The 24,039-nt window shown below is 45.1% G+C and overlaps 1 protein-coding gene across 4 annotated transcripts in view; it reads left to right on the forward strand.

Moving 5' to 3' along the window:
* Nucleotides 1–23,660, forward strand: part of RB1CC1 (RB1 inducible coiled-coil 1) — a 60,442-nt gene extending 36,782 nt beyond the window's left edge. The window contains exons 15-24 of one of the 4 annotated variants that reach the window (XM_079901640.1): nt 81–1,981; nt 10,124–10,289; nt 12,640–12,748; nt 12,832–13,060; nt 14,183–14,237; nt 15,235–15,282; nt 17,342–17,400; nt 19,058–19,194; nt 21,445–21,515; nt 22,258–23,657. In XM_079901640.1, coding sequence (XP_079757766.1) covers nt 81–1,981; nt 10,124–10,289; nt 12,640–12,748; nt 12,832–13,060; nt 14,183–14,237; nt 15,235–15,282; nt 17,342–17,400; nt 19,058–19,194; nt 21,445–21,515; nt 22,258–22,335 — 2,853 coding nt within the window. In that variant the 3' untranslated portion in view covers nt 22,336–23,657. Of the gene's footprint in view, nt 1–80; nt 1,982–10,123; nt 10,290–12,639; nt 12,749–12,831; nt 13,061–14,182; nt 14,238–15,234; nt 15,283–17,341; nt 17,401–19,057; nt 19,195–21,444; nt 21,516–22,257 lie in introns of all 4 variants that reach the window. The other 3 variants (XM_079901641.1, XM_079901642.1, XM_079901643.1) reach the window with 3 other exon arrangements.
* Nucleotides 23,661–24,039: the final 379 nt, after the last annotated feature.

Genomic DNA, 24,039 nt, shown 5'->3' on the forward strand with positions numbered 1-24,039 from the left:
CCGTTCTTTCCAGTGGTTCGCCCGTTAGCGTAAATGCCTGTGTTGCTGCAGCTCTGTAAGCCTGTCCCTCTCTTTTCCAGGCATCCGCGAGTCAGACGTCCCCACAGGCGGCTTCCTCACCCCGGATAGAAAGCACGACAGGAATCACAACTACTACCTCACCCAGAACACCCCCTCCACTCACTGTGCAGGGCCCCTTGTGTCCTGCAGTCTGTCCCTTAGAAGAATTGTCTCCGGATAGCATTGATGCACATACATTTGATTTTGAAACTATCCCCCATCCAAACATAGAACAGACTCTTCACCAGGCTTCGTTAGACTTGGATTCATTAGCAGAAAGTCCTGAATCAGATTTCATGTCTGCAGTGAATGAGTTTGTAATAGAGGAAAACTTGTCATCTCCCAATCCTATCAGTGATCCACAGAGTCCAGAGATGATGGTGGAATCCCTTTACTCCTCAGTCATCAATGCCATCGACAGCAGGCGAATGCAGGACACGAGTGCCCGAGGTCAGGAGCAGTCGGGCCACCACGCGTCTCTCGGCATCCAGCTGGAGAAGTGCCGTGTCACTGCCCACGACTCGCACCTCAGTGTACAAACCATAAAGGAGGACCTTTGCCACTTCCGAACGTTTGTGCAGAAGGAACAGTGTGACTTCTCAAATTCTTTAAAGTGTACAGCAGTAGAAATAAGAAACATTATTGAAAAAGTAAAATGCTCTTTGGAAATAACACTAAATGAAAGACACCAAAAAGAACTACAGTCTTTAAAAAGTGAATATGAGGGCAAACTTGCTGCACTAGTAAAGGAGAGTGAAGAAAATGAAAACAAAATCACAAAGCTGAAAGGAGACTTGGTGTGCCTTGAGGAGGTTTTACAAAATAAAGATAACGAATTTGCTTTGGTTAAACATGAGAAGGAAGCTGTCATCTGCCTGCAGAAAGAAAAGGATCAGAAGTTGTTAGAGATGGAAAGTATAATGCATACGCAACACTGCGAGATGGAAGAACTGAAGCAGTCACGGGAGACCGTGCTAGCAGACTTAAAGAGGCTCCGCGTGGAGAACGATGAGAAGCTCCAGCTGTTGAGGGCAGAGCTCCAGTGCCTGGAGCAGAGCCACCTGAAGGACTTGGAGGACACTCTGCAAGTCAGGCACACTCAGGAGCTCAAGAAGGTCATGACCGGCCACGAGGTCTGTTTGGAGAAATTAGAAAAGGAAAGTCAACAGAGAATCGAGCAGATGCAAGATTCTCATGCCACAGCCATCCAGGAAAAAGAACAGCAGCTCCAGGAATTAAAACTCAAGGTTTCTGATTTGTCGGACATGAGGTGTAAGTTAGAGGTTGAACTTGCCCTGAAGGAAGCAGAAACGGATGAAATAAAAATTTTGCTGGAAGAAAGCAGAGCCCAGCAGAAAGAGAGCTTAAAATCTCTCGTGGAACAAGAGACAGAACATTTGAGAACAGAGATAGGTAAACTAAACCAGAAGATTCAAGATGATAATGAAAATTACCAGGTGGGCTTGGCCGAACTACGAACTTTAATGACAATTGAAAAAGATCAGTGCATTTCAGAGTTAATTAGTAGACACGAAGAAGAATCTGATATGCTTAGGGCCGAGGTAAACAAAGTGACATCATTGCATCACCAAGCATCTGAAGTAGAAAAAGGCCTGAAAGAAGGATTGGCTGAACTGCAGAGTAAACTGGACTCAGAACTGAGTGCTCTTGAGAAAGAAAAAGATGAGAAGATCACCCGGCAAGAAGAGAAGTACAGAGCTATTATCCAGAACCTTGAAAAAGACAAAGAGGAATGTGTCATGTGGCACGAACAGGACCGAGAACAGCTGATTCAGAGGCTTAATTGTGAAAAAGAGGCAGCTGTTGAGACTGCCCGTAAAGAAATGAGCTTGGAAAGGGAAGCTGTTGAGAAGGAGTTGTTAGAAAAAATTAAACATCTTGAGAGTCAAATAGCAAAAAGGTAAGAATGAACTTTAGTCTCTAATCATAAAATTAAAGTCTCAGTGATGGAGGTTTTAATTGTGAGCGTAATCGCAGTGCCTTGATTTACTCATTTACCTTAGGTAATACCTTAGGTAACGGTAACAGTGGAGATACTTCATGAAGTAAAAACGTACTTTTGAAAGTAGTGTTTCTCACAGACATCTAAAAAGAATTAACAGGCTACGTGAATCCATTAGGATGGCTTTTAAAAATGGATTCGTCTTTTGGATTTTGAGAGGAATAATTTTTGAAAATTTCCTATGTTTTCGGGATCTTCTTATTCAAGTTATAAATTTCCTTTTGGTTTGTTTGTAGTTCTTTCCCTAAATTCTTCATTTGAAAGTTACTTATTTTCATTCTTTTAAAATACTGTATGTATGTATGTATAAAGAGCAGCAGTTAGTACCTTCCGGGTTGGTGCTGTGTAGCTTTCTGGTGGTTATTTTCTTGATATTACAATTTCAGTTATTTCCTCTGTGATTCAAAAGATAACGTTAAATGCTGGGTTTATACAGTGGTGAGGGTTTTTGCGTTGTTATTGTTGCTGCCGGATGTTACTGCCTTGGCCGAGAGAAATTGGGCTTCTGCATTTCCACTCGTTAAAATTACTTGAAGGGGTTTGTGGCCTAATAAACAATTTCTAGAACGTTATCGGTTGGTTCCATCATTAATTTTTCCAAGGGAACATACGATAGGTATATTTGCATTGGCTGTTTTAACCTCTGGCCGGAGGTTAAAGGGACTTTTACACCGCCTCCAGTGATCGACTGTCCGCTGTGTGGTGTTCATACCCTGGTGCGCAGTTTACCCTCCGCGTCTGTTTTGAAGACAGAAAGCCTTTATGTGTTCTGGAAGGATGGCGGGCTCTTAGAGGAACTAGGCCATACTCGAACCTTCTCAGAGCTTGGGGGACGCCGAGGTCCCGGCAGTCACCGCAGAAGGCCGGGAGGGCACCGGTGACACAGCAGGAGGACAGACGCGGGCGCGCCCACCTCGGCTGGCGGCCGGCGGGGCCCCTGGGACGGCGCGGCGGCTCCGGGCGTCCCCGCGGGGCCCAGCGATGGGCTCGGGGTGCGGCTCGGCCCGGGACTGTGTTCCTGGACGATGGGGAGCGGCCCCGGGGAGCAGGCCCAGCCGCCCTTCTCCTTCCGGACTCCACGCTCGTCCTCCTCGTTGGCGGATTTCCGGTTGCAGAGGGGGTTCCGTGAATAATCCGGTGCAGGTGAGGCTCTGGCACTGGGGTGGGCGCAGCACGGCTGGCCGCCCGGCACCGAGCACCCTGGCCTCCCGCGGCTCCCGCGTCTCTCTCACCCGCACTGACCTGCCGGAGCCAGGCTCCTGCGACGCGGCCTCTGTCCCCCGTCTCCCCTCCCTGGAGCGTTCCCGCCACCCCGGAGTGGATGCGCGGCTCTTCGTTCACCTTTCCACACGGACGGCCTCTCTCCCATACTCTGTTGGCCGGTCCTCCCCCGGGGCGGGCGTCCTCGAGTTCACTGCTGATCATGGGCGCCCCTGCCCGCCGGGCTCTCGTCCTGCCCCTGGGCTCTGGAGCCGGGCCCGCGTGTTGTGCAGCGTCCTCTGGAAACCGGGCCCGCCAGTCTGCTTCCCTGCCGGGCTCGCCGTGGCTGTGATAGAGGGAAGGGAAGCACCTCCTGTGCCCGCCTGGCGCTGCTGGGGCTCGTGTGGGCCCGCCTCGCGTCCACCACGTCGTCACCCGAGTGTCCCCCCCGGCGTTCTGGCTCCGTGGGCGAGACAGTGTCCTCTTCCTGACAGGCGGCTCGGGTCACACGGTAACTGGGGAGAGCACGGTCAGGCTCTCGGCCTCTACAGACCCAGGAGCGAGCCCTGAGCCATCTTACGGAAGGGAAACGCTCACCTGCTTCAGAATCCTGAGGGCCTCAGCCGCGATTCTCCTGTAGGACTTGCCGGGGCCCCGTACACTGCCCGTTTCTGCTGCAGACACGTCTGGCACCCGCTGGGAGACGGGCCCCGCCGCAGGGCAGCTGGCACGGGTTGCAGGGGCTCCCACACAGCAGGAGGCTGGGCAGGTGTCCAGGAGGAGCTGAGCGTACTGGGTGCTGCCCGCAGCCCTCGGGGTCCTCACCCGCACCCTGGACGGGCGTCTCGCAGGCCTGGACCGCTGGGCACTCAGAAATCTCGCTGTGCTGACAGGCTTGTGGGCTTCCACGGCCCTCATTGCTCACCCCACCGGCACTCATGTGTCTTGCCCTGGTAGCTCAGGTAGTGGCTAATTCCTGTTTACCAGGCCTGAGGAGCATGTTGCCATAAGTGGGTTGCATTAGTGTGATTTCTTGAGGGATAGCAGGAAGGTCGATAATGCCTGCCAACGAGACTTCAACAGAGGCCCGGAGAGTTGATCTAATCCTGGATAAGACAGAGTCGATGGCGGTCCCTGTTGGTGAAATCACACTGCTTCCTGTGGTCTCTACCCGGGATTGATAGTCTGTGGCCTGTGGGAATCCAGCCCACAGCCTGGTTTTGTAAAGACAGCTGTATTGGCTCACGGAGAGGCCATTTCTGCTTTGTGGCTGCTTTCAGCAGAGTTGAGTAGCTGTGACGGAGATTGTCTGAGTAACATTTATACTATTCAGTATTTGTCTTTACAGAGAAAAGTTTGTTTATCCCTGGTCTGTACTAATAAGAATAAAGGGGGAGGAAATCACCGAATCAGTAGCTACATGTCAGGTAGTAGTGGTCTTGTTAATTTGCTCCAGTGAAGAGGTTATGTATGAAATAGCAGTTTTATTGGAGTCACTACCTGATTAAATCATGATAACCCGTTGCTTGTTTTTATGTTTCCGACAGGACGCATACTTAAGTTGAGCGAGATTGTGGTAGAAATCTCCTCTGTGCTTCAGGGATTTTATGGCTCTTCCTGCCGTAATGGTCCTCGTTCCATCAGTAGGGGGACCAGCAGTGATTCGCCAACAGTTGCTTTTACATCTGTTCCATTTCAGATCCTGGATGGAAGGACGCGTCTCTCGTGTATGGTTGTCAGTGGTGTCCTGGTGGACCACAGCGGCATTAAGAGTTACGTGAGAGCCGATGCTCAGGATTCCCTCAAAAGTTGATTAATTACCTTCCTTGAATACACACTCAGCCTGGAAAATGGCCGTGGGTCTCTTTGAAGGTTGGAAAGAAAACTCTGTATAAAATTTTGGCATTGTAGTTGGTGACTGACTCAGGTCTTGGAATTGGGTGAAAGATGGCGATTCTCTGGAAGTTAGATCTCTGAACGCCAGCTACTGGGTTTTTTAAAAGTCAGTTTAAAAGCCTTTATCGGCCCATTCTGTTAGAGCCCTAGTGACAGCCACTGCCAGAGGTTTTTCTGGGTCAGACTTTCGGTTGCTCAGGCTCTGCTGCCTGTGAGGGTGCCACGTCCTGCGTCTGGTTAAGTGGTGCTGGTCGGCCCCTCCCCTCCAGAGCCTGTCCTGCCCGTGAAGCTCGCTGAATTTTACTGGCTTGTCCCGCCACTCTCCCTGTCCTGCAGGCGCCCTGCAGAGCCTTTGGGGTGGTGTTTCTGAAAGCCTTGGTGAAGGAGCATTCTCTGGGCCCTACCAGGGGTATATGATAAAGCTCGAGATTTTAGTTTCTTTTTAAAGTGTCACATTTTGTCAGTGGTAACAAATTATGTCATTTATTCATTGAAGTAACGTTGATCATTTTTGAGAAAACATCTATCAAAAACGCAAGTCTAAGTAACCAAAGCTTGTCATTTTTCAAATAGAAGTAGCGCACCATGAAAGAAGGTGCTCCTTCGGCGCACACAGAACAGCTGTGCAGGTGCTTTGCCATGAGACAGACGTACCTCGTGATGCAGAAGGGCTTCGTAGGTACTTCTCGTTTTGTCACACAGAGGATTAAAAGATGTAGGCTCAGTGGTCAGGATCCAGTAATATTAATAATTTTACTGCATCAAGGATATTCCAAAGTAAACCTGCCTTCACTTGGAGCGCCTTGAAGTGCAGGATACAGTGATTGAGAGTATAGTTGGTGCTGCTGTCTCTCCATTAAGGTGTCAACAGTTTTATCATCTGTGCGATGCCAGCAGGGAGTAAAAGACAGCATCTTGGCGTCATCGTGTGAGTAGTTCTGACCTTAGTGATCCCTGGACAGTGTCTTAGTTACCTCCGGGGTTCTGTGGATCACCCTTTGAGAGTCACTGGTATAGGGAACCAGTTGGCACTTTCTGTGAAGGCTTCCTTTTCAGTATTCTAGGCTTTGTGGGCTAAGTGGTCTCTGAGCTATTTAGCTTCGCTGTTGTATCAAGAGGAGTGAGAGAGATGAACAAACAGGCGCGGCTGTGCTCCGGTGAAACTCAACAGGTCACAGGCCGGATCTGGCCCGCAGGCCGTGGTTTACCCGTTAGGTCCACGTCTCAGGCAATCACCATAGCAAACTGATAATAGCTAATATTGAATCTAGAATCTCTGGTCTTTACATCCACGCAAATTTTGGCCTGATTCTTCCTGTTCTAACTCTCATTGGATCCATCCGTGTACATACTTCCTATGATTCTGCCAAAATAAATGAAGAAAATCTTGCAATTGTATTTTCTCCTTGGTTAGATTTTTAGCTCCTCTGGGATCTGGGGATTTGAAAGCCGCTCTGGGTCTGGTAGTAGTGAAATGGTGGGAGAGGTTGTCGAGAAGGAAGATCAGCTTAACTGAGAAGGGACCTCAGGAAGGTGATCCTGATCTCTCCAGAGAAGGGGGTAGGGGAGCTTGGTGGGCACTGGGGGCTCCGCTGGATGTCTCCAGACTCTCGCTCCCGGAAGACACAGCTGTCCGGTTCTGCAGTGGGGGCCTGGCTCCACTGGAGCGCCTATTGCCCTGGCGCCAAGGTGGTTGCTGCCTTCCGGTTGGAGCCGGTCAGAGAATCAGTTCCAGGTCCCTGTCTTGATGGTTTTCTCCCCTAGGGTCGTATTTGTATCTGTCTGGTATGAGCTTAGAAAAATAGAACCTCTTTTAAGTATTCCAAGAATAAAGGGTTTAATACTAGGTTTAGAACTTGTGTGAATTTGGGGAGGGCTGACGGAGCGAAGGGTAAGCGTTGCTGCGGAAGGGCTGGGAATCGGTAGGTTCACAGTCACCTTAAGTACAAAGCTGGTGGCTCGTCAGGAAACCGTTACAAATTCTCCGGAGATTGCTGCCAGGTGTCTACTGAGACGTCGACCCAGGAAACCCCTTGTGACCCTCACTGCCCTCCTGTCTGGTCACAGCGCCCTCTGGAGTGATAGACTCTTTAGCACTCCTTCATGCAGGTAACTTTTTGTTGCCAAACTTGAAACCAGAGCTTCCTGGGAAGGGGATTCTGGATAGTGTCGTTCTCGGCTGCCGTCGCACAGAGGAAACCCTTGAAAGGAGTGAGGAGACTTGAAGGGAGTGGTGCTGATGTGACGACATGAAGGGAGTGGTGCTGTTGTGACGGCACCCGGGCCAGCTCCTCTCCCAGCCGTCCCCACTCGGCCGGTTGTCCATCTGCCAGCAGCAGCGTTGAGAGGCCACCTGCCTGGGAGAAACGTTGGCGAGATATAAATGGGAGTATTAATTATGTCTGTAATGTCAGAGAGGTCCCGCAGATCAGAGAGAAAAGGGCAAACAATCCGTGAGAAAAATGGGCGGAGGATGTGAATCGACAGGTCAGAGAAGACAGGAGACAGACAGCCAGGGTGCGAAGAGCTGCTCCGTCTACTTGGGATTAAGCAAATGCAGAATTAAAAGTGGGTGCCTTATAACTGGGAAAAATGAAGTCAGTAGTATATATTATTTTGAGAGTTGAGGGCAAGGGCTTTCTCACACCCCGTGTACACGGAACACGCATGCAGGACACGTGTGTGTGGTTTGTATGTGTCGGGAAGCCTGCCTCCCGTGCCGCTCATAGGCGTGTGTCCAGGAGCAGTTGCTGTGGGTCTGCCTGGGGACGGGAACACTGGAATAGGGTGTCGTTTCGAACCTCTTATTCTGTGATCTCAGAAGAGTTTTTGAAAACCCACGATCAACTACTCGGTTACTAGGCCCAAATCTAATACAGTCACTGATGGGGGAGAGGCCACTCTGGTGTGTGTTCAGTGCGGGTTTCCTAGTTACTAGGAGCACTGGGTGTAATAGCTTTGCTCGCACACACTGGTTCATGGACGTGGGGGAACCAGAGTTGCTCTGTTTCAAGTTCTGTGTGATGGGATGACGTTCCCAGCTGGTAACAGATATACCTTGCTTCCTTCAGTTTTAAGTTCAGGGCCTTTTTAAGGTTTTAAATTAATATATGGAAAGATAGGGTTGTGTAAGTTTCTCTTTTGGGGGAGGGCAACCTTTATTGATAAATTTCTTAGATTTCCATGGTAGTACCGCTGGATCAGAAACAGCTTTAGCTAAATTGTGAGATACTGGAACCCTTTTTTATGTCTTCTCCCCACACAACACAAACATGGCTCCTAATTCCCCAGAGGAAGCCCGCCAGTGATGCTGTTAAAAAGCTACTTAAAATATTCAGCTCTTCCTTACTGCTCAGTTTGCTAGGGTTAATGCCCCCTGAGGTCAGCCGCCTGGGGCCTTGGAGTCCTGCAAACTGCATCTGAATGATGGGGCTGGTGGTAATCTGCAGCGTTTTCTATGGGAGCCTCCAGCAGTGTGACACAGTGTGTACTTTGGCTCAGACTAATAATAACAGTCCCTCGATGTCACGGGATTGGTTCCAGGACCTCCCCCAATACCAGAACCCGCCGAAGCCCAAGTCAGCTTGTATAGAGTGGTGCGGTGTTTGCATATAACCTCCTGTGCACGTCAGAGCATCTCTGGATTACCTGTAATACCTAACAATGCAGGTGCTGTGTAAATAGTTGCCAGCCCTCAGGCAAATTCAAGGTTTGCTTTCTGGGACTTTCTGGGATATTTTCAACTCGTGGTTGGTTGAATCCGTGGATGCGGAACCCAAGGATAAGGAGGGCCGCCCATAAAGCTACGAGAAGCCCTGCCCCAGCACAGCATGGTTCTTGATCATTCTTTGTGTTAAAAGCTCTTTTTTGTTTTTTTTTTTGGCTGCGTGTGGACTTTCTCTAGTTGCGGCGAGCGGGGGCTGCTCTTCCTGGTGGTGCGCGGGCTTCTCATTGCGGTGGCTTCTCTTGTTGCGGAGCAGAGGTTCTAGGCGCACGGGCTTCAGTAGTTGTGGCACTCAGGCTCAGTAGTTGTGGCGCGCAGGCTCAGTAGTTGTGGTGCACAGGCTTAGTTGCGCCGCGGCAGGTGGGATCTTCCTGGACCAGGGATCGACCCCGTGTCCCCTGCACTGGCAGGCGGATTCTTAGCCACTGCGCCACCAGGGAAGCCCCGTAAGCTCTCCTTTCTTTGTTTTTACTGCCAAAGTGTTCACCTTGCGGGTCAGTATATACCCTGTGCTGATGTCACGGGTGCTCATCCTGGGTGTTGGGGATGACCGTGTGTTTACAGAGTCAGTAGTGTCTGAACGTCCTTGTGCCTGAACTGTCCTTCCTGCCTCATCCTTGCACAGCACTGACCCTGAAATAGAAACAGCACTCCCCTCGGTGCACTGGGCAGCGTACAGGTGCAGGGCACCTAGGAAGGAAGGTCCTTCCCGCCTGTGCCTGCACACGCGATGTGAGCGCACAATTGCACTCCTACAGGATTCTTATTACTTAGCGTCCTGTGTCAGCTGAAACCTCTCATGCAGACATGCCCCGGTGTTCTGACCAGGATCCTTACAACAGTCTTTTAAAAATCTAAATTCACTATATGTCATTCTTTCTAGACAAAATTCTTCAGTGACTTTACATTGTACTTAAAATACATTTGGTTACTTTTTAAAAAAAATTTTATGGTTGAGAGTCTGCCTGCCGATGCAGGGGACACGGGTTCGTGTCCCAGTCCGGGAAGATCCCACATGCCGCGGAGCGGCTGGGCCCGTGAGCCATGGCCGCTGAGCCTGCGCGTCCGGAGCCTGTGCTCCGCAACGGGAGAGGCCGCAACATTGAGAGGCCTGTGTACCACAAAAAAAAAAAAAATGTTATTGAAGTATAGTTGATTTATAATTTTGTGTTAGTTCTGTGTAATTTTCAAAAAATTAATGTTGTATTTAATTTTTAAAGTCATACCATTGAATCTACCAAAGAAGATTCTTCAAGCCTAGTCGCTGAACTTCAAGAAAAGCTCCAGGAAGAAAAAGCTAAGTTTCTAGAACAACTTGAAGAGCAGGAGAAAAGAAAAAACGAAGAAATGCAGAATGTGCGAACGTCTTTGATTGCTGAACAACAGGTTTGTAGGTCTCCCACCTTACTGCATTCATTTGAGGTCTAGAGGAGATGAACATACATTTACAAGTAAATTTTCTTTGTGTAGCTGAGGTTTCTTATAGCTTAAATGTGATTTTCCCACATTGATCCTGATGGCATTTATTATTGAATATCTTCTTCGTGATAGAAGCATTTTCTTTTTAACCGTCATTATGTCACATAGTAGGTGCTTCAGAATGAAGCAGTGCTAGGTTAGAAAGAGGCAATGTAAATTCTGTTCCTGGTTGCCTAGCTACCTGTGTGACCTCGTAAACAGCATTTAACCTCTTCACATCAGTTTGGTGTTTTTGCAAATGAAAGTGTTTGTACTGCTGCATAGATGATATTTGAATTTTTTTTTCTAAACTCTAAAATTTTATTCTAAATTACATGCTGATAATTCTTATCCATGTGATAGGCTGGCGGTAGGTTATGGTGGAATACTGTTGAACTTTGGTGATTCCCTTATTAATATGGATCAGTGGTGAGAGCTGACGCTTGTGAGGTCAGCAGCGGCCAGTCCACTGAGGGTCAGGATGCCCTGTGAGGGAACATTACATCAGCAACGGTGCTGGGCGGCAGTGGGAGAGGAAATAAAGGAGCGACGCGGTTGGATTTCTACGTAATCAGGATCTCTGGCTGGGGCGCAGGGCAGAGTGAGGGCTGCCAGAGCAGACCGGTGTGAGAGCAGGTGTAAGTCAGGCCAGGGTAGCACGACATCCTTTTTTATCCCGAGGAATACGTTTCTGAGACTGGTAGGCATGTTACAGTTAATGTGCACATTTGATGTGGTGTGGTGTAGTTTTCCTTTTCTTATTGTCTTTTTAGAGTTAAAAAAAAATGTCAACCAGAGAACAGAAAGAAAATGTAGAAGTAAAGCTCCAAACACTTAGGAACTTTAAATGTTAAGGCCTGGGGAAGGACAGAGGAGCCTGGAAAAGGGGGAATGAGAAAGAGTAACCGGAAAGAGTGTGCTTCACGGAAACCAGGGAAATGCACTGCCCAGGGCTGGGAGGAGCCACCAGGTTTAAAGTGAAGAGGCCATTCAGGTCTGTTTTTAGAAGTCTGAAGTTGTGCATTCTTTCATGTCTTCTCCTCCGTGAGCTAGGTCTTTCTCTCCCGCTTTCTTGCTGCCTGTCTCTGTGCTCCTGTGAGCCTGTGCAACTGCAGACTTCCAGCATTAAGGGGGGATGAAATAAGACGGAGACCAGCGTGGAAAGCTGCCAGCCATCTGATCCAAATGTAGTTCTTCTTTTAATAGCTGTCAGATGAGAGGGGAGGTGACTCCTAAGGTACCTGCCAATTTTAAGTGGTGCTTGGATGTTAAGTGGTAGTTACTTGAGTTGATTTGTAACTAGCTTTATAAGGGCTCCTTGGCCCTAGTTGGCTCTTACATTAACTAGTCTTGTTTCTAATATGTGTATTATAAATTGTGTTAACTTTTCTGAAAATCCATTTGATATTGCAGAAACAGCCAGAGGTTATGAAAACAAAGTAACTAATGTACTATTATAAATATTTGTTAATTTTCTACCATAAATGATACAGAGCAATGGTTTAATACAAAGGCATATCATAAATATTCTTTTTGAGGGGATCTTCCTGTCTGCTTTCTGGCTAGAAATGAGTTTAACTCAGTATTTAACAAATTCACTAATTTTGGCCCAAGAATGCCACGTTCTTGTTAAACGTCTCTGTTTCTAGCATCATTGGCATTAATGATTGACTGGAGGATCTTGACTCTTAACTGTGGACATTGGCTCACGGGATCTCTGCAGGCAGCTGGCATGTGTGAGATCCGCAGTGAGCAGGCTTTCCTAGAAGTCGAGGAGTGGCAGGTCCAGCCATTATAAACCAGCAGATATCCAGATGAGAGGAGGAGATGGGATACAGTCATGTCCAAAATGTGACTGTGGAATCGAGATTTAGCTAAGGACAGAAGGAAGATTCCAGAGGCAGGGAGATCACTAAAAGGAACAGTTAAGTATATAACAGCACTGGTTAAAGTGTTGGCTATTTTATTTCTTTCCCCCACATTTAAGACATATTTACTGATGCTTTTCCTCTGACAATAAATATGTGGACAATAATGTGAAAATAGCATTCATTTTCAAGATATTAAATTGGAGCATATCTTAGTACGGAACTAGGAAAATACAATCAAATGTGTTCACCACAGCGTGGCATTTTTATTTCAAAATAAACATCACTTGTGAATTATGCTTTTTCTTCTCCCCATAGAGATGCACCGGGCAAAAATAGACGTATTTTCTTTAGCTCTGGCTGCCCTGTGCATGCAGATAATTTAAGTAGTTATCGTTCTGTTGTTGCAGACCAATTTTAATACTGTTTTAACAAGAGAGAAAATGAGAAAAGAGAACATAATCAGTGACCTCAGTGACAAGCTGAAAAGCACGATGCAGCAGCAGGAGCGGGACAAAGGTCAGTGGCGCTTCCTCACGCAGCGTTGTTAGTTCTGTGTCACACTCCATGATTGTAACGCTCACGTCCGCCCGGGGCTGCAGATTTGATCGAGTCCCTGTCCGAGGACCGCGCACGCTTGCTGGAGGAGAAGAAGAGGCTGGAGGAGGAGGTCAGCCGGCTGCGGGGCGGCGGCCCTGTCCCCTTCCCGGGGGTGGCCGCCGCCCCCGAGCTGTATGGGGCCTGTGCGCCCGAGCCCCCGGCGGAGGCCCCGGATGCCCTCAGCGAAGGCAGGCCGGACTCAGCGCTGGAGACCAGCACGATGTCTGTCCGGTGAGTGCCCGTCCTACTCGCCGGGGGCCGCGGCCCGTGGACCTGAGAGCTGCGCGTGTGAATTCTCCGTGCCGCGGCCTGTGATAGCGCCACTGATGGTGTGCGGGAATCCACTTCGGCACGTTTTCATACCGTGCCCAGGTGCCACCGCAGCGTGCAGGCGGCCGGGCGGGGACCCTGCAGTGGGGTCCAGGCCTCGAGGCCATGGCGTCAGGGGCGCAGGACTTCCTTAGGGTGCGTCCAGCGTGCTGAGGCCGTGCTATGGGGAGGGAGTTGTCACTTCTGTGTGGAAACTGAAGTAAAATCAGATAAAATTCAAACTCACGGAAGCAGAGAGCAGGAAAGTGGCTGCCAGGGGCTGGGGTGGAGCATGGGCGGTGTTCTCACCGAAGAGGCGGGTAAATGACGTGAGGTGATGGGTGTGTTAGTTAACTTGATGGAGGGACTCCTCCCACAGCGCACCTGTGTATCAGGCCGTCGCGCTGCGCACTTTAGACGTATTACGTATTACGGTTTTACTTGTCAGTTATGGCTCAGCTTAAAAGAATGAAATAAAAGCCTGCATGCTCGCTCTTGTTTTCTTTTCTGATTAGTTTCTGACTACCTCAGTGTGATGGGCAGATTCACACATGACAGTGACTAGGGCTTTGTAGACATGTAGGAATACTTTTGTAGTCTTTATATAGATTTGGTTTGTTCTTTATGAACTGAAGCTTTGAGTTTTATAGCTCACTCAAGGACTTGTGGCATTTTGTTTGTTTCTAGTTTTAATGGTGAAGCCGCCCAAGAATGACCGTTTTATCTGTAACATGGATAAGAAGAATGGTCCCTGGGAGAAAGCTTGAAATTTCAGACATTATCCCTAGAAAGATGCATGCGCAAAGTTTTGCTCATAATTTCAAAAGGTTTATCGATGTAGATTCAGGATCTGTGGTATAAATTTCGTACCATCCTACACCATCAAAATGGGTCCTCATTTAAACAGGCTGCTTCTGAAAATTTAGTCCAAACCCTTAAATCTGTAAAGTGCTCTGTATTAACAGTTACATTTCTAAAACCTTATTGGAGACTGCGAAGTCCAGAATTTTAAGACTTAAACTAAAATAAGCCATTCTCTCTTAGAGAAAACGTCCACATGCTCTCTGAAGAAAGGCAGAGGATAATGCTGTTGGAACGAGTAAGTGCATCGTTTTCTTGAAACACAGGGTTTAATAAATATGTTCACTCCGGGATGCAGTGAAGTAAACCTTACGCTGAAAGCAGACTTGTGTTTTTAGATTAGGTTTTTTTTTTTTTTTAATTAATTTTTTTGTCTGCACCGTGTGGCTTGTAGGATCTTAGTTGCCCAACCAGGGCTCAAACCGGGCCCTGGCAGTGAAAGTGCTGAGCCCTAACCACTGGACCGCCAGGGACTTCCCCAAATTAGATCTTTTTTAACAGTTATTTTTGTGGTTACTTTCGAGAAGTCCTGTCATCTCTGATCCAAGCGGCCAGGAACAGTTCAGGATTCAGCAATGCAATAGAAGTGTGAATTTCACTTACTAATTTCAAAAAACAAAATATTAACTATTTTCCAAAGTAGGGCACAAGTAGAATATGGGAATAATGAAGAAAAGTTCGGGTTTTTATAGTGATTAATTGAAGTGAAGAGAAAAAATGGTAATAAGGGGTTTCTTCTCAGCTGCAGACTTTACACATCTTTGTTCAGAGACCACTTTTCATTGCTGAGGCTTTGAAGATTTTTAACACTTTAGCTCCCTACAAGGTAACCGTCTGATAAGGACTCAGAGTCAGAATTGTACAGATTTGTGCTCTTGCACGTGTGCTCTTGTTAGTGAAGGTTCATCAGCATCTGCTGGCATGAGTAGTATAATTGCAGATTCCTCCTCTTGGGCCCGACCTCCTGACAGAGCCTCTGGGGATGGATCTCAGATAGTTACTGCGTATTTACAAGGTCACAAGTGGTTCTAATGCATATTAAACTTTGAGAATCCTTGGCTTAAGGAAATAAACCTAAAATTGTTCTTATTCTCTTTTAAGCCAGTAAATAAGACAGTTGGAAAGGATTCCTAGAAAAGAATGTCCCCACAAACCTTTTATGGTAGAACCAGACTTGAGCACGCAGACTATATTTTCGAGCATAAACCAGGGGTCTCTCTTTCCCACCCCTGCAGACACTACAGTTGAAAGAAGAAGAAAACAAGCGGTTGAATCAGAGACTGGTAAGGTCTTCTCGCCCAGTTGATCTTGACATTTAAACTGTTTGCATTGCATTTCATTATAAAGATCAGAAGGCTGTGTGGCGTGATTAGTTCTTTCCTGGTAGTTTTCGTTGAGCTGCGCTGGTCACTGATGACAGTTGACCCTTAAGCCTGACCACATGCACTGTCTCAGTCTTACGATGTTAAAAGCAGCTGGCAAAATCCAGATTGTCTTTTCTGATTATTAATAAGCTATAATCTCTTCGGATTGCATAATTACACGTGTTTATAATGTCAGGTTGGGGCTCTTGGTTAAGTGCGCAGGTAGTCAGAACTGCTCCTCACGAGGCTCTTGGCGCATCCGCCCGGAGGTGTGTGGAATCAGCACGTTCTGTCCGTCACGGATTTTCTTTCTTTCTTTTTTTAACTCAAGGTGTTTGAACCTGACACCTTGCCTGAGACCCTGCGTGGCCCTCTGAATTGCCGTGGCTTCCCTCTAGCCTGTGAATCTAGCCAAGTGCTTGATGAGTCAGTTTTACAGTCAATCTTACCTGCTTTAATAAAGCAATTGCTTCATTTTTCAAATTCTGGTGATGACAGTTCATGAGGAAATAGGAACAGTTTAAGGCCTGTGTTCAGGACTTCTGAAAAATTTTAAGGTACAGATTAGAATTGAGTTTTTTTTTTAAATAAAGTGTCTTGTAGGGAGACATCTGTGCTTTCTTTCGTTTGCCTGCCTTAACTTGAACAGCAAAAATTACGTATTAATTCCATGGCTCTGCTAGACTGTCAGTCATGAATTTATCACCAAAACAATTCTTTGAAGGCTATTTGCTGTTTCCGTGAGTGAAGCAAACCCTTTTCAAGGAGCCTTGGAGGAGTTTCCTGTGGCCACTGGGGACGCTGCACAGGACAGACATGCTCCACGTGTGCTCCGTGCAGCGTCCCCAGTGGGATGGACGCTGTGCTGGGCGAGGGTTTAGGCACTTTGTTCACAGGTGTGCTCCTGGCACCCGGAATAGTAGGTGGTGCACAGCACACAGTAGATGCTGGGGAAAGGCTTACGAGGGAAAGGGTCTGGTCCTTCAGGTCCAGAGCGCAGCCGCTCCCCTGCGAGCGGCGCCTCCGGGTCACTCGCACTTTCCTGTCATTGCCAGCTGTGTTCTGCCAGGGCTCCCTCCCGTCTAAGCCCTCGTTTGTAACAGATGCGTGGAGAGGTCAAGCTTTTTTAAGAACATCTAAACAGAGTTGAACACAGTCTGAAAAATGGGTCATTAAGCTTGTTCTCACTGGCAGCATGTAGACTATTTGGATGATTTTGAAGACAGGTTGGAATACACTTTTAGGTCTTTCTAGTCAGTATTTGTTGTTTTCTTTCTCTCTTGTTTTTAAACATTAATTGAGACCCTTCGTAGTGTTCAAAGGGAAATGGAAGAAATTCTGAGCGTCAGAATTAAACTTATGAACAAAGAGAAATCCATTTTTTCTGTCCTTGATTTGTGTGGTTATAACTGGGCCCACACTGCTTGGGAGGGATACCGTGAGACCCATGTCCCATGTATCATGTGACAGTGTGAGAAATGTGCGGAAGCCTGACTGAGGAGCGGAGAGTCCCGGCCGAGCTGAGGCAGCCACAGACCAGTTAGCCTGTCCCGTCCCGTCCCGTCGTGTCCCCTGCGATGCTCACTGGTGGGGGGGGGGCAGGGGGGCAGCCCCTTCCTTGTGTCATGCTTGCTCAGAAGAGTGGGTTTTAAACTCTTCTCGAAAAACATGTCTCCTTCCTAGTGATATTTTTTAGGATTAAATATGTATTTATAAATAAAATTCTATATTCAGTCTTTAATCCAGCCAAACCTGATTAAGAAATAACATAAGTAAAAGTGTAGGTAAATTTGTCCACTGAAAGTAATTGTTGAAGGAAAGGAATTACATTAATGGAGCAGAGAAGTTTGGGCCCTGAAGGCTGGGACACAGACGTGAATGTGTGTCACGTTGGAAGAAGCGTTTGCAGTGTGGACCTAGTAAGTGCATCGAGAGAACATGTTACTTGTGTAAGCTTTGTGAACTGTTCTCTCTCTAGATGTCTCAGAGCATGTCGTCCGTGTCCCCAAGGCATTCGGAAAAGATAGCTATTAGAGAGTAAGTATTTGATTTGTATTTTGTGCGTTTTTCTGTGAAAATGATATACCGAACTGAGTAGTATTGAATTGTCAATGAAAATGTATTTCAATGGCTATAATCTTTCAACTTCAGGTTCAGTCAGCTGAGTGTTTTGTACTCATTTGTAGTTAACTTTTTTTTTATTGAAAAGCAAGGTTTTTCTAAATTATTCTGGGAACATTAGGATTGTATTCGAAGTCCTTCCTATCATAGCTTTAATTATCACTTACACATACATTCCTGAAGCCTTTGGATTCTACTTCCTTTTCAGCTGGTGCCACCTCTCTTAAATCCCGTTTATCACCTTAGTCTTTTTCATTTTAGATTGGAGAATCTTGATATTTGAAGTTGGAGTGTTTCTTCATTTTTATTTCTCAGACTTCATTTTATTGATATGCTACAAATCCATAATACACTGTTAAAATTATCACTTGAATAACTTAATAGACAATATTCCAGGACCAAATTACCCCATAGTAATGTATTGATTTTTGGCCTGGGCTACTGGAAAGGAGGGTGTCTGATAAAGCATTGTTAGCAGCTTGTGAATACTGGTCATTTCTTCTCTACTTGTCAGGACTGACTGAAAAATAAATAAGACCCTCTGTTTTGTCCGTAATAGATCCATCGACCATATGTCTGGTTATCAGGCACTCCCGGTTACTGATCTTTAACTTCTCATTAGACTTTTATCTTTTCTCAGTGATTTGGAAGGGCTGGGTGTATCAGTCTTTATCTACCAGCTGTATGTCAAGTCAAATCAATATAAGGTTTTCAAAGATTAGAGAGAGATGAGCTTAAAAAAAAAAAAAAACTGCCTCAGAGAGGCCCTATCTTCCTTTTTTAAGGTATTATCCTCCAAAACAGTGCCTGTCACATCTTTTTAGGCAGGCAGTTAAGTGTAGAGTAAATAAGTAGTGGATGATAGACTGTTAACTTTTTAGAGTTTCCCCAGTGATGTTAATGATTTATTAGGTGTAGGACCCACTAAGTTATCTTAGATCTAGGTTAACGTTGAACTGATATTCCAAACGACACTTCCGAAGGACCCTGGAGAGACAGACACCAGCTGAGACACCCTAGGCGGTCACACCTACTCTCTCCTTCTGCGCCCTCCTTGCTGGCTTCACCCCGAGTCGGGCTGTTGACTTGTTTGAGCCTAACTAAGTACATGCAGCTGGTTCAGTTGGGTTTTCTTTCAAATTGAGGAGACTACTTGGAGACCGGAGAAGTAGTATAAGGTAGTTCTTTCTCTCCCACTGTGACTAAGTTTGCTCCCCCAATTTATGTTTTTTATTGTAAAATGAAAGATGAGGATGAATGCCTTCTTTCTATACTAGATGCACTATAATGGGTATTCTTTGTCTCCCCCTCACCCAAGCCTGTTTTGGGTTGTGCTCTTTTAAACAGTAGATTTATTGGAAATTTTATGTTTAAAAATTTTGGGTCTTTGGCGGTTGCTCGCGTTAGCCTTTGAGCGTCTGTGTGTGTCCAGCATTCCCGTGAGGGCCTGGGTAGAGTAAAAAACAAATCACGTAAGTATGAAATTTCCTATTGCGTTGTTAATGGAATGTTTCGTTGAACGTTGCAGAATCAAGGTGACTCCTCAGATCAATGAAATCATTCCTTTGTTCAGTTTTCAGGTGGGAGATCTGGTCCTCATCATCCTGGACGAGCGCCATGACAATTACGTGCTCTTCACCGTGAGTCCCACCTTGTACTTCCTGCACTCAGAGTCGCTGCCTGCCCTGGACCTCAAACCAGGTGAGGGGGGTAAGTGTCACATCTGTAACCAAAACAATAAACCTAGAGTGGAGAGAATATATGAAAGATTTTTCTCCCACGTTGTCTAATGATGTCAGAATTAAGTAGGTGAGCAGGAACTCTGCCTTATCAGGTTTTTGTTTGTTTGTTTTTCTAAAATCTTCATTATCCAGATTATTGTTCCTGGATTCTGCTGATGCAGTTGGGTCAAGTATCTCATACTCTAGCAATAGCAGAATTACACTGTCAAAATTCTCATACCTATTTAAGCTTCAATATAACATGCTCATTTGTTTATAAGGGCATTACTTGTTTTGGCAAAAATAAATTCTTTTAAATTATGTCTTTTCTCTCCTATTATCCTGTTTCTACCTTTTTCTTTCATTGAACTTGTCAGTAATTTTTTTTTAAAAGGCAATAAACTTTGTTAAAGTATACTAAATTACAGTTAGTATATTACTATCATCGATTACATTAATCTTTAAAGAACTCGAAGAGAACCGAATAGGTGCCCTGGGATACTTAGGCTAAATAGAATTATTCAAAAACAAGACTGTGTGTCCGTTTGGCTTGATGTTCCTGCTTGAAATGACTTGTGAACATGTCATATGCCCGTTCTCTGAAGTAGGCCACACACGATCACACCACCATGGCTGTTGGTGGTGGGTTATGTAGAATGTGACCATGAAAAATGAGAAAAGAAGCTTGCAATTTAATTTACTGGTTTTGTACCTTGAAAACAATGAACTTGATTTTTTTTCTTTAATTTTTTTGGTAGGTTTTTTGTTTTTCATTTATTTAGACTGATTTGAAAATGGTTTTTAAATTTACCAAAAAAGTTGCATAAATAAGGACAGTATAAAAAAGCCCGATATCCCTTCGCCCAGAGTCACCTGCTGTTCACGTTCTGCCCCATTTGCATTACCTCTGCCTGTGCACGTCTGAATGTACTGACCCACAGCTGTACGCAAGCGGGCGCACGTTTGTTTCCAGGCGGTGGCATCCTGCCCCTGAGCTACTTCACTCTGCATTTCCTCAGAGCAGAAAGCGTTCGGTGTTTACGCCTAGCGGCCGCTCACCATCTGCCGCGCATTTGCATTGTGGAGACTCTCACAAGTCCCACAGAAAAGAATTTATTTAATAGTCTTACTTTACCACAGAACTCAGGCCCCCCATTTTCCTCTTCCTCCGTCCCTCCCTCCGTCCCTCCCTCCCTCCTTCCCTGCATACATACATGCATACATACGTACATGCATACATACAGAACAGGATGCCAGTTGGGGTAATGCTGCCTACCGACTCCTTGCCCAGGGGGTGTGGGGGTGACCAGGGCGTTGTTATGCCCATGACGGGGACTCATCACTCCTTGGACATGAGTGTTAGATGATTCTTTTCAGAAATTGTGAATTAGCCTTGAAGGGCTCTATTAGTCCTTAGACTAATATCCTGTGGTCCAGGAGCTTTTTTATCTTTGTATCACATGGTAGTGTCTGTATGTTCATTTCAGATGGTTTATTCAGGATATCTTTTTTATATATCATGCCAAGTAAGGTTTATGGAATAAAAAATCAGTTTTAGCTTCTCAGAGGCTTTACCCTTAACAGATAATTTATTGGTCGAATACTTTTGGAATCAGCTCTTTTATGACAACTTCTCTTCCGATGAATTTTAAAAGAGAATGAGTATTTATCTCTTACATACTTTGCCGTGTGAGAACTAGCTTTTTCATCGTGTCTCCTTCCACATTTTTTTATCTCCCCTCCACACAAGTACTGCCCTTTAGACTTTCTTTCATCCTTATTAGTTATTTATTGTGCACTGACTGGGTTTGCATTGCGGTGCCAAAAAGAAAAGAGAAGACAATGCTTTGCTTTGAACCTAGAATATAAATTTTGTCTGTGTAACTGTCTGCTTTCAGTAGCAGAAAAGGTCATGTGTTAGCACTTTCAGTAGGTGGCACTGCTGAGCTAATTTAGAATTCCTAGGTCTATTTGTTCATGATTTGTACTCAGATTGTGTTTTTGTTTCTTGAACTTTGTCAGTTCTGTGATTTGACTTACCATCTGCACTTAATGAGTAAGTGAAGCCAAAATTAGTGGTTGAAAAGTAAAGTGAATTCCGTTTTGTTTTATAAATCGCTATGCATTTCTGTGATTTCACTCTCAGAATGTCATTAAACTGTTGTGACTCGGGCAGTTACGTTTTCATGAATAATTATAGTTGTACTTTCAAAAAGAATTCAATGGTTTGATTCCATAGCTTCAGGTGCATCTCGAAGACCATGGGTCCTTGGAAAAGTGATGGAGAAGGAGTACTGTCAGGCCAAAAAGGTAAGCCCATCGTGGGACGTGGACCTAGGAGTTTAAGAAGATTCTCAGGATGCTTTATGCAGAACAGTGCTCTTCTTGGCCTTCTAATTCACTTGAACTAGGCCTGAATTTAATGAGTGTGAGTTTGCACCAGCAATTTTATGAATATTTATGTGATTTACCTTACAGTAGTAGAGGTAGATGGCCAGCAAGCTATCAACATATCCAGGAAAACTACAACAAGTTTCTGTTCTGAGTATTAAATTACTAGTGTTTTCATGTGCTAAAAAAGGAACACAGCATAGCTGGTGATTGATCTGTTTGTAGGTAGAGCTGATGTTTCCTTACTTTTATAATGCTACCCCCAGTGAAGAAAGGTAATGTGAGATATTGATGGCTCAGAATGCACCTGACTGATGTCGGCAGCGTCCGTGCTGTAGAGTCAGAGCAGTGAGCAGTCTTCCTAGCTCGTTTGTGGACCCTGTGCGCCAGAACAGCAATAGAACTTGATCTGTGTGTTGCTGAGGTTTCTTTGATGTTTAAAATAATAACATATGGCTCACTTTGTACTGTACTCTTTAGCAGTGATTACCGACCCTTCCGTCAGTATTAGTGGCTCGTCTGTTATATGCTCATCTGGTGAGGGACGGATCTGTGTCCTTTGAAAAAGACACCCCTCTTCCCACAATGATGGAGCATGGCATAGTGTGGTAGGATGGTACCTCTGTAGTTTGGTTTAATCACCCTTTTCTTTCTGTCTTAGGCACAAAACAGATTTAAAGTTCCTTTGGGGACAAAGTTTTACAGAGTGAAAGCTGTGTCATGGAATAAGAAAGTATAATTTTGGAAGAAATTGAGACATTCTGTGACGTTTTTCTGGTTTGTCCCAACAGTGCTCATTCATCACTCCAAAAACAGCAGGCCATCTTTTTATATACAAGTCAACACGACAGCATACTTCTTTCGTGTATATCATTTACTTTCTACCTGGCTACATTTTAGGAACAATAAATTCATCAAAACCCTTGGCTGAGTTAAAATGGTTTTGTTTTTGTTTTTCTACCCAAGTAACTCTAGAAATGCGGACCAAACTAGTTCACCTTCTCAAAGGGCACACCCGTGCACTGTGGTTTATGATCAGCCATATTCTTTGCCTGTTACATATACCTTAGCTTGAACTTAGATATTCAGTGTTAGTTGTTATTACCAGCATTTGTCCTTTTGTGAAATCAATATCAGAAGACTTGCACTCTTTAACACATTCTTTATAAAATGTATAAATTCTTCAAAACTATTTAAGGAGGAGTGTCACTGCATGCAGATAATCATAATTTTGAGTTTGCCTCTGTAGATTACTAAAACAAATCGTTTCATTTATTTTTTTAATGCCCTTTGATGTTTCCAAACAAGAAGGAACTCTAATTTGATTGACTGACTTTACGATCAGCCATAATCAGCAATCTTCAAAAGCACTTTGAACAGATTGGTCGCCTGGGTTCTACAGGGAGGCGTGTGCTAGTGATGGTTTCTCAAGCAGCACACAGACCCCCCCAACACTTTATTATTCTGTTTAGAATAATCATATTGATGAAGTCGTAATTCATGGTTCAGTTTCAGAAAAAACATATTCATTGTACATTAACCATTTAGAGGTCATTTAAATATAACAAAATGTTGTATTGTAAAAGACATGTAGAATTTTAAAACAATAAAGATTTGAACCTGTAAGTGTGTGTGCCTTTTAAAGAAGGATACATGTTTAATATATTGGAGTGATTGCTGCGAAGTGTGAAAAGCTTGTTCTGTATCATATCAAAAGAGAAACATGTTTATTACAAAAATGTTCTTTAACTATATGCTATGTAACAGGGTAAAACAGTGTTACGTAGAGTAGAGTTGTGTGAAGCCGATCTTTAGCTAAGTGGCCACGGAGCAGGGGTATTTAAATGAGTAGTTGAGTTGGTTGAGACTTGTTTCAGGTTTGTTGCTAGAGAACAATAATAAAGTGATTCTTTTTTTCAGAAAATATTTAATTTCTTCGTAAAAATAAGTTAAATATTTTTTTAAATATGTATGTCTAATAGTACAGAAAATGGAATAAACACCATAGTGTATAGAAAACTGAATTTGACAACATATTAATGAATAAATGAACAAATGATTTCACATGTTTCTATTCAATCCTTCCATTACATCTTCACGCAGAGAATGTCAGAGCACTGAAGAACTTTATATGCAGAGTGGTCCTGCTGAGCAGATGTGGTTGGTCTGAATGAATCTGCCGGGGGCCTGTTTGACTTGAGATTTCACGTGGTCATCGTGCCGTGGGGCTGTGGGCTGACGTGTGACATCTCAGGAGTGTCGCTCTTTAACGTTGGCTTCTGTTGCTTAGAGTTTTTCTTATATCCCATTTCATATCCATGCTATCAGTGGTCACATAAACCTTCACAAAGCGAACAGAAAGAAAATGCAGTTTTCATAGTTAAAAGGAAGAAAAATGAAGCCTGGTTGAGCCCTTACCATTGGGTCGTTGAGGTGAGCCTTG

This window comes from Stenella coeruleoalba (genome assembly GCF_951394435.1).
Source record: "Stenella coeruleoalba genome assembly, chromosome: 17".
Taxonomy (NCBI): Eukaryota; Metazoa; Chordata; class Mammalia; order Artiodactyla; family Delphinidae; genus Stenella; species Stenella coeruleoalba.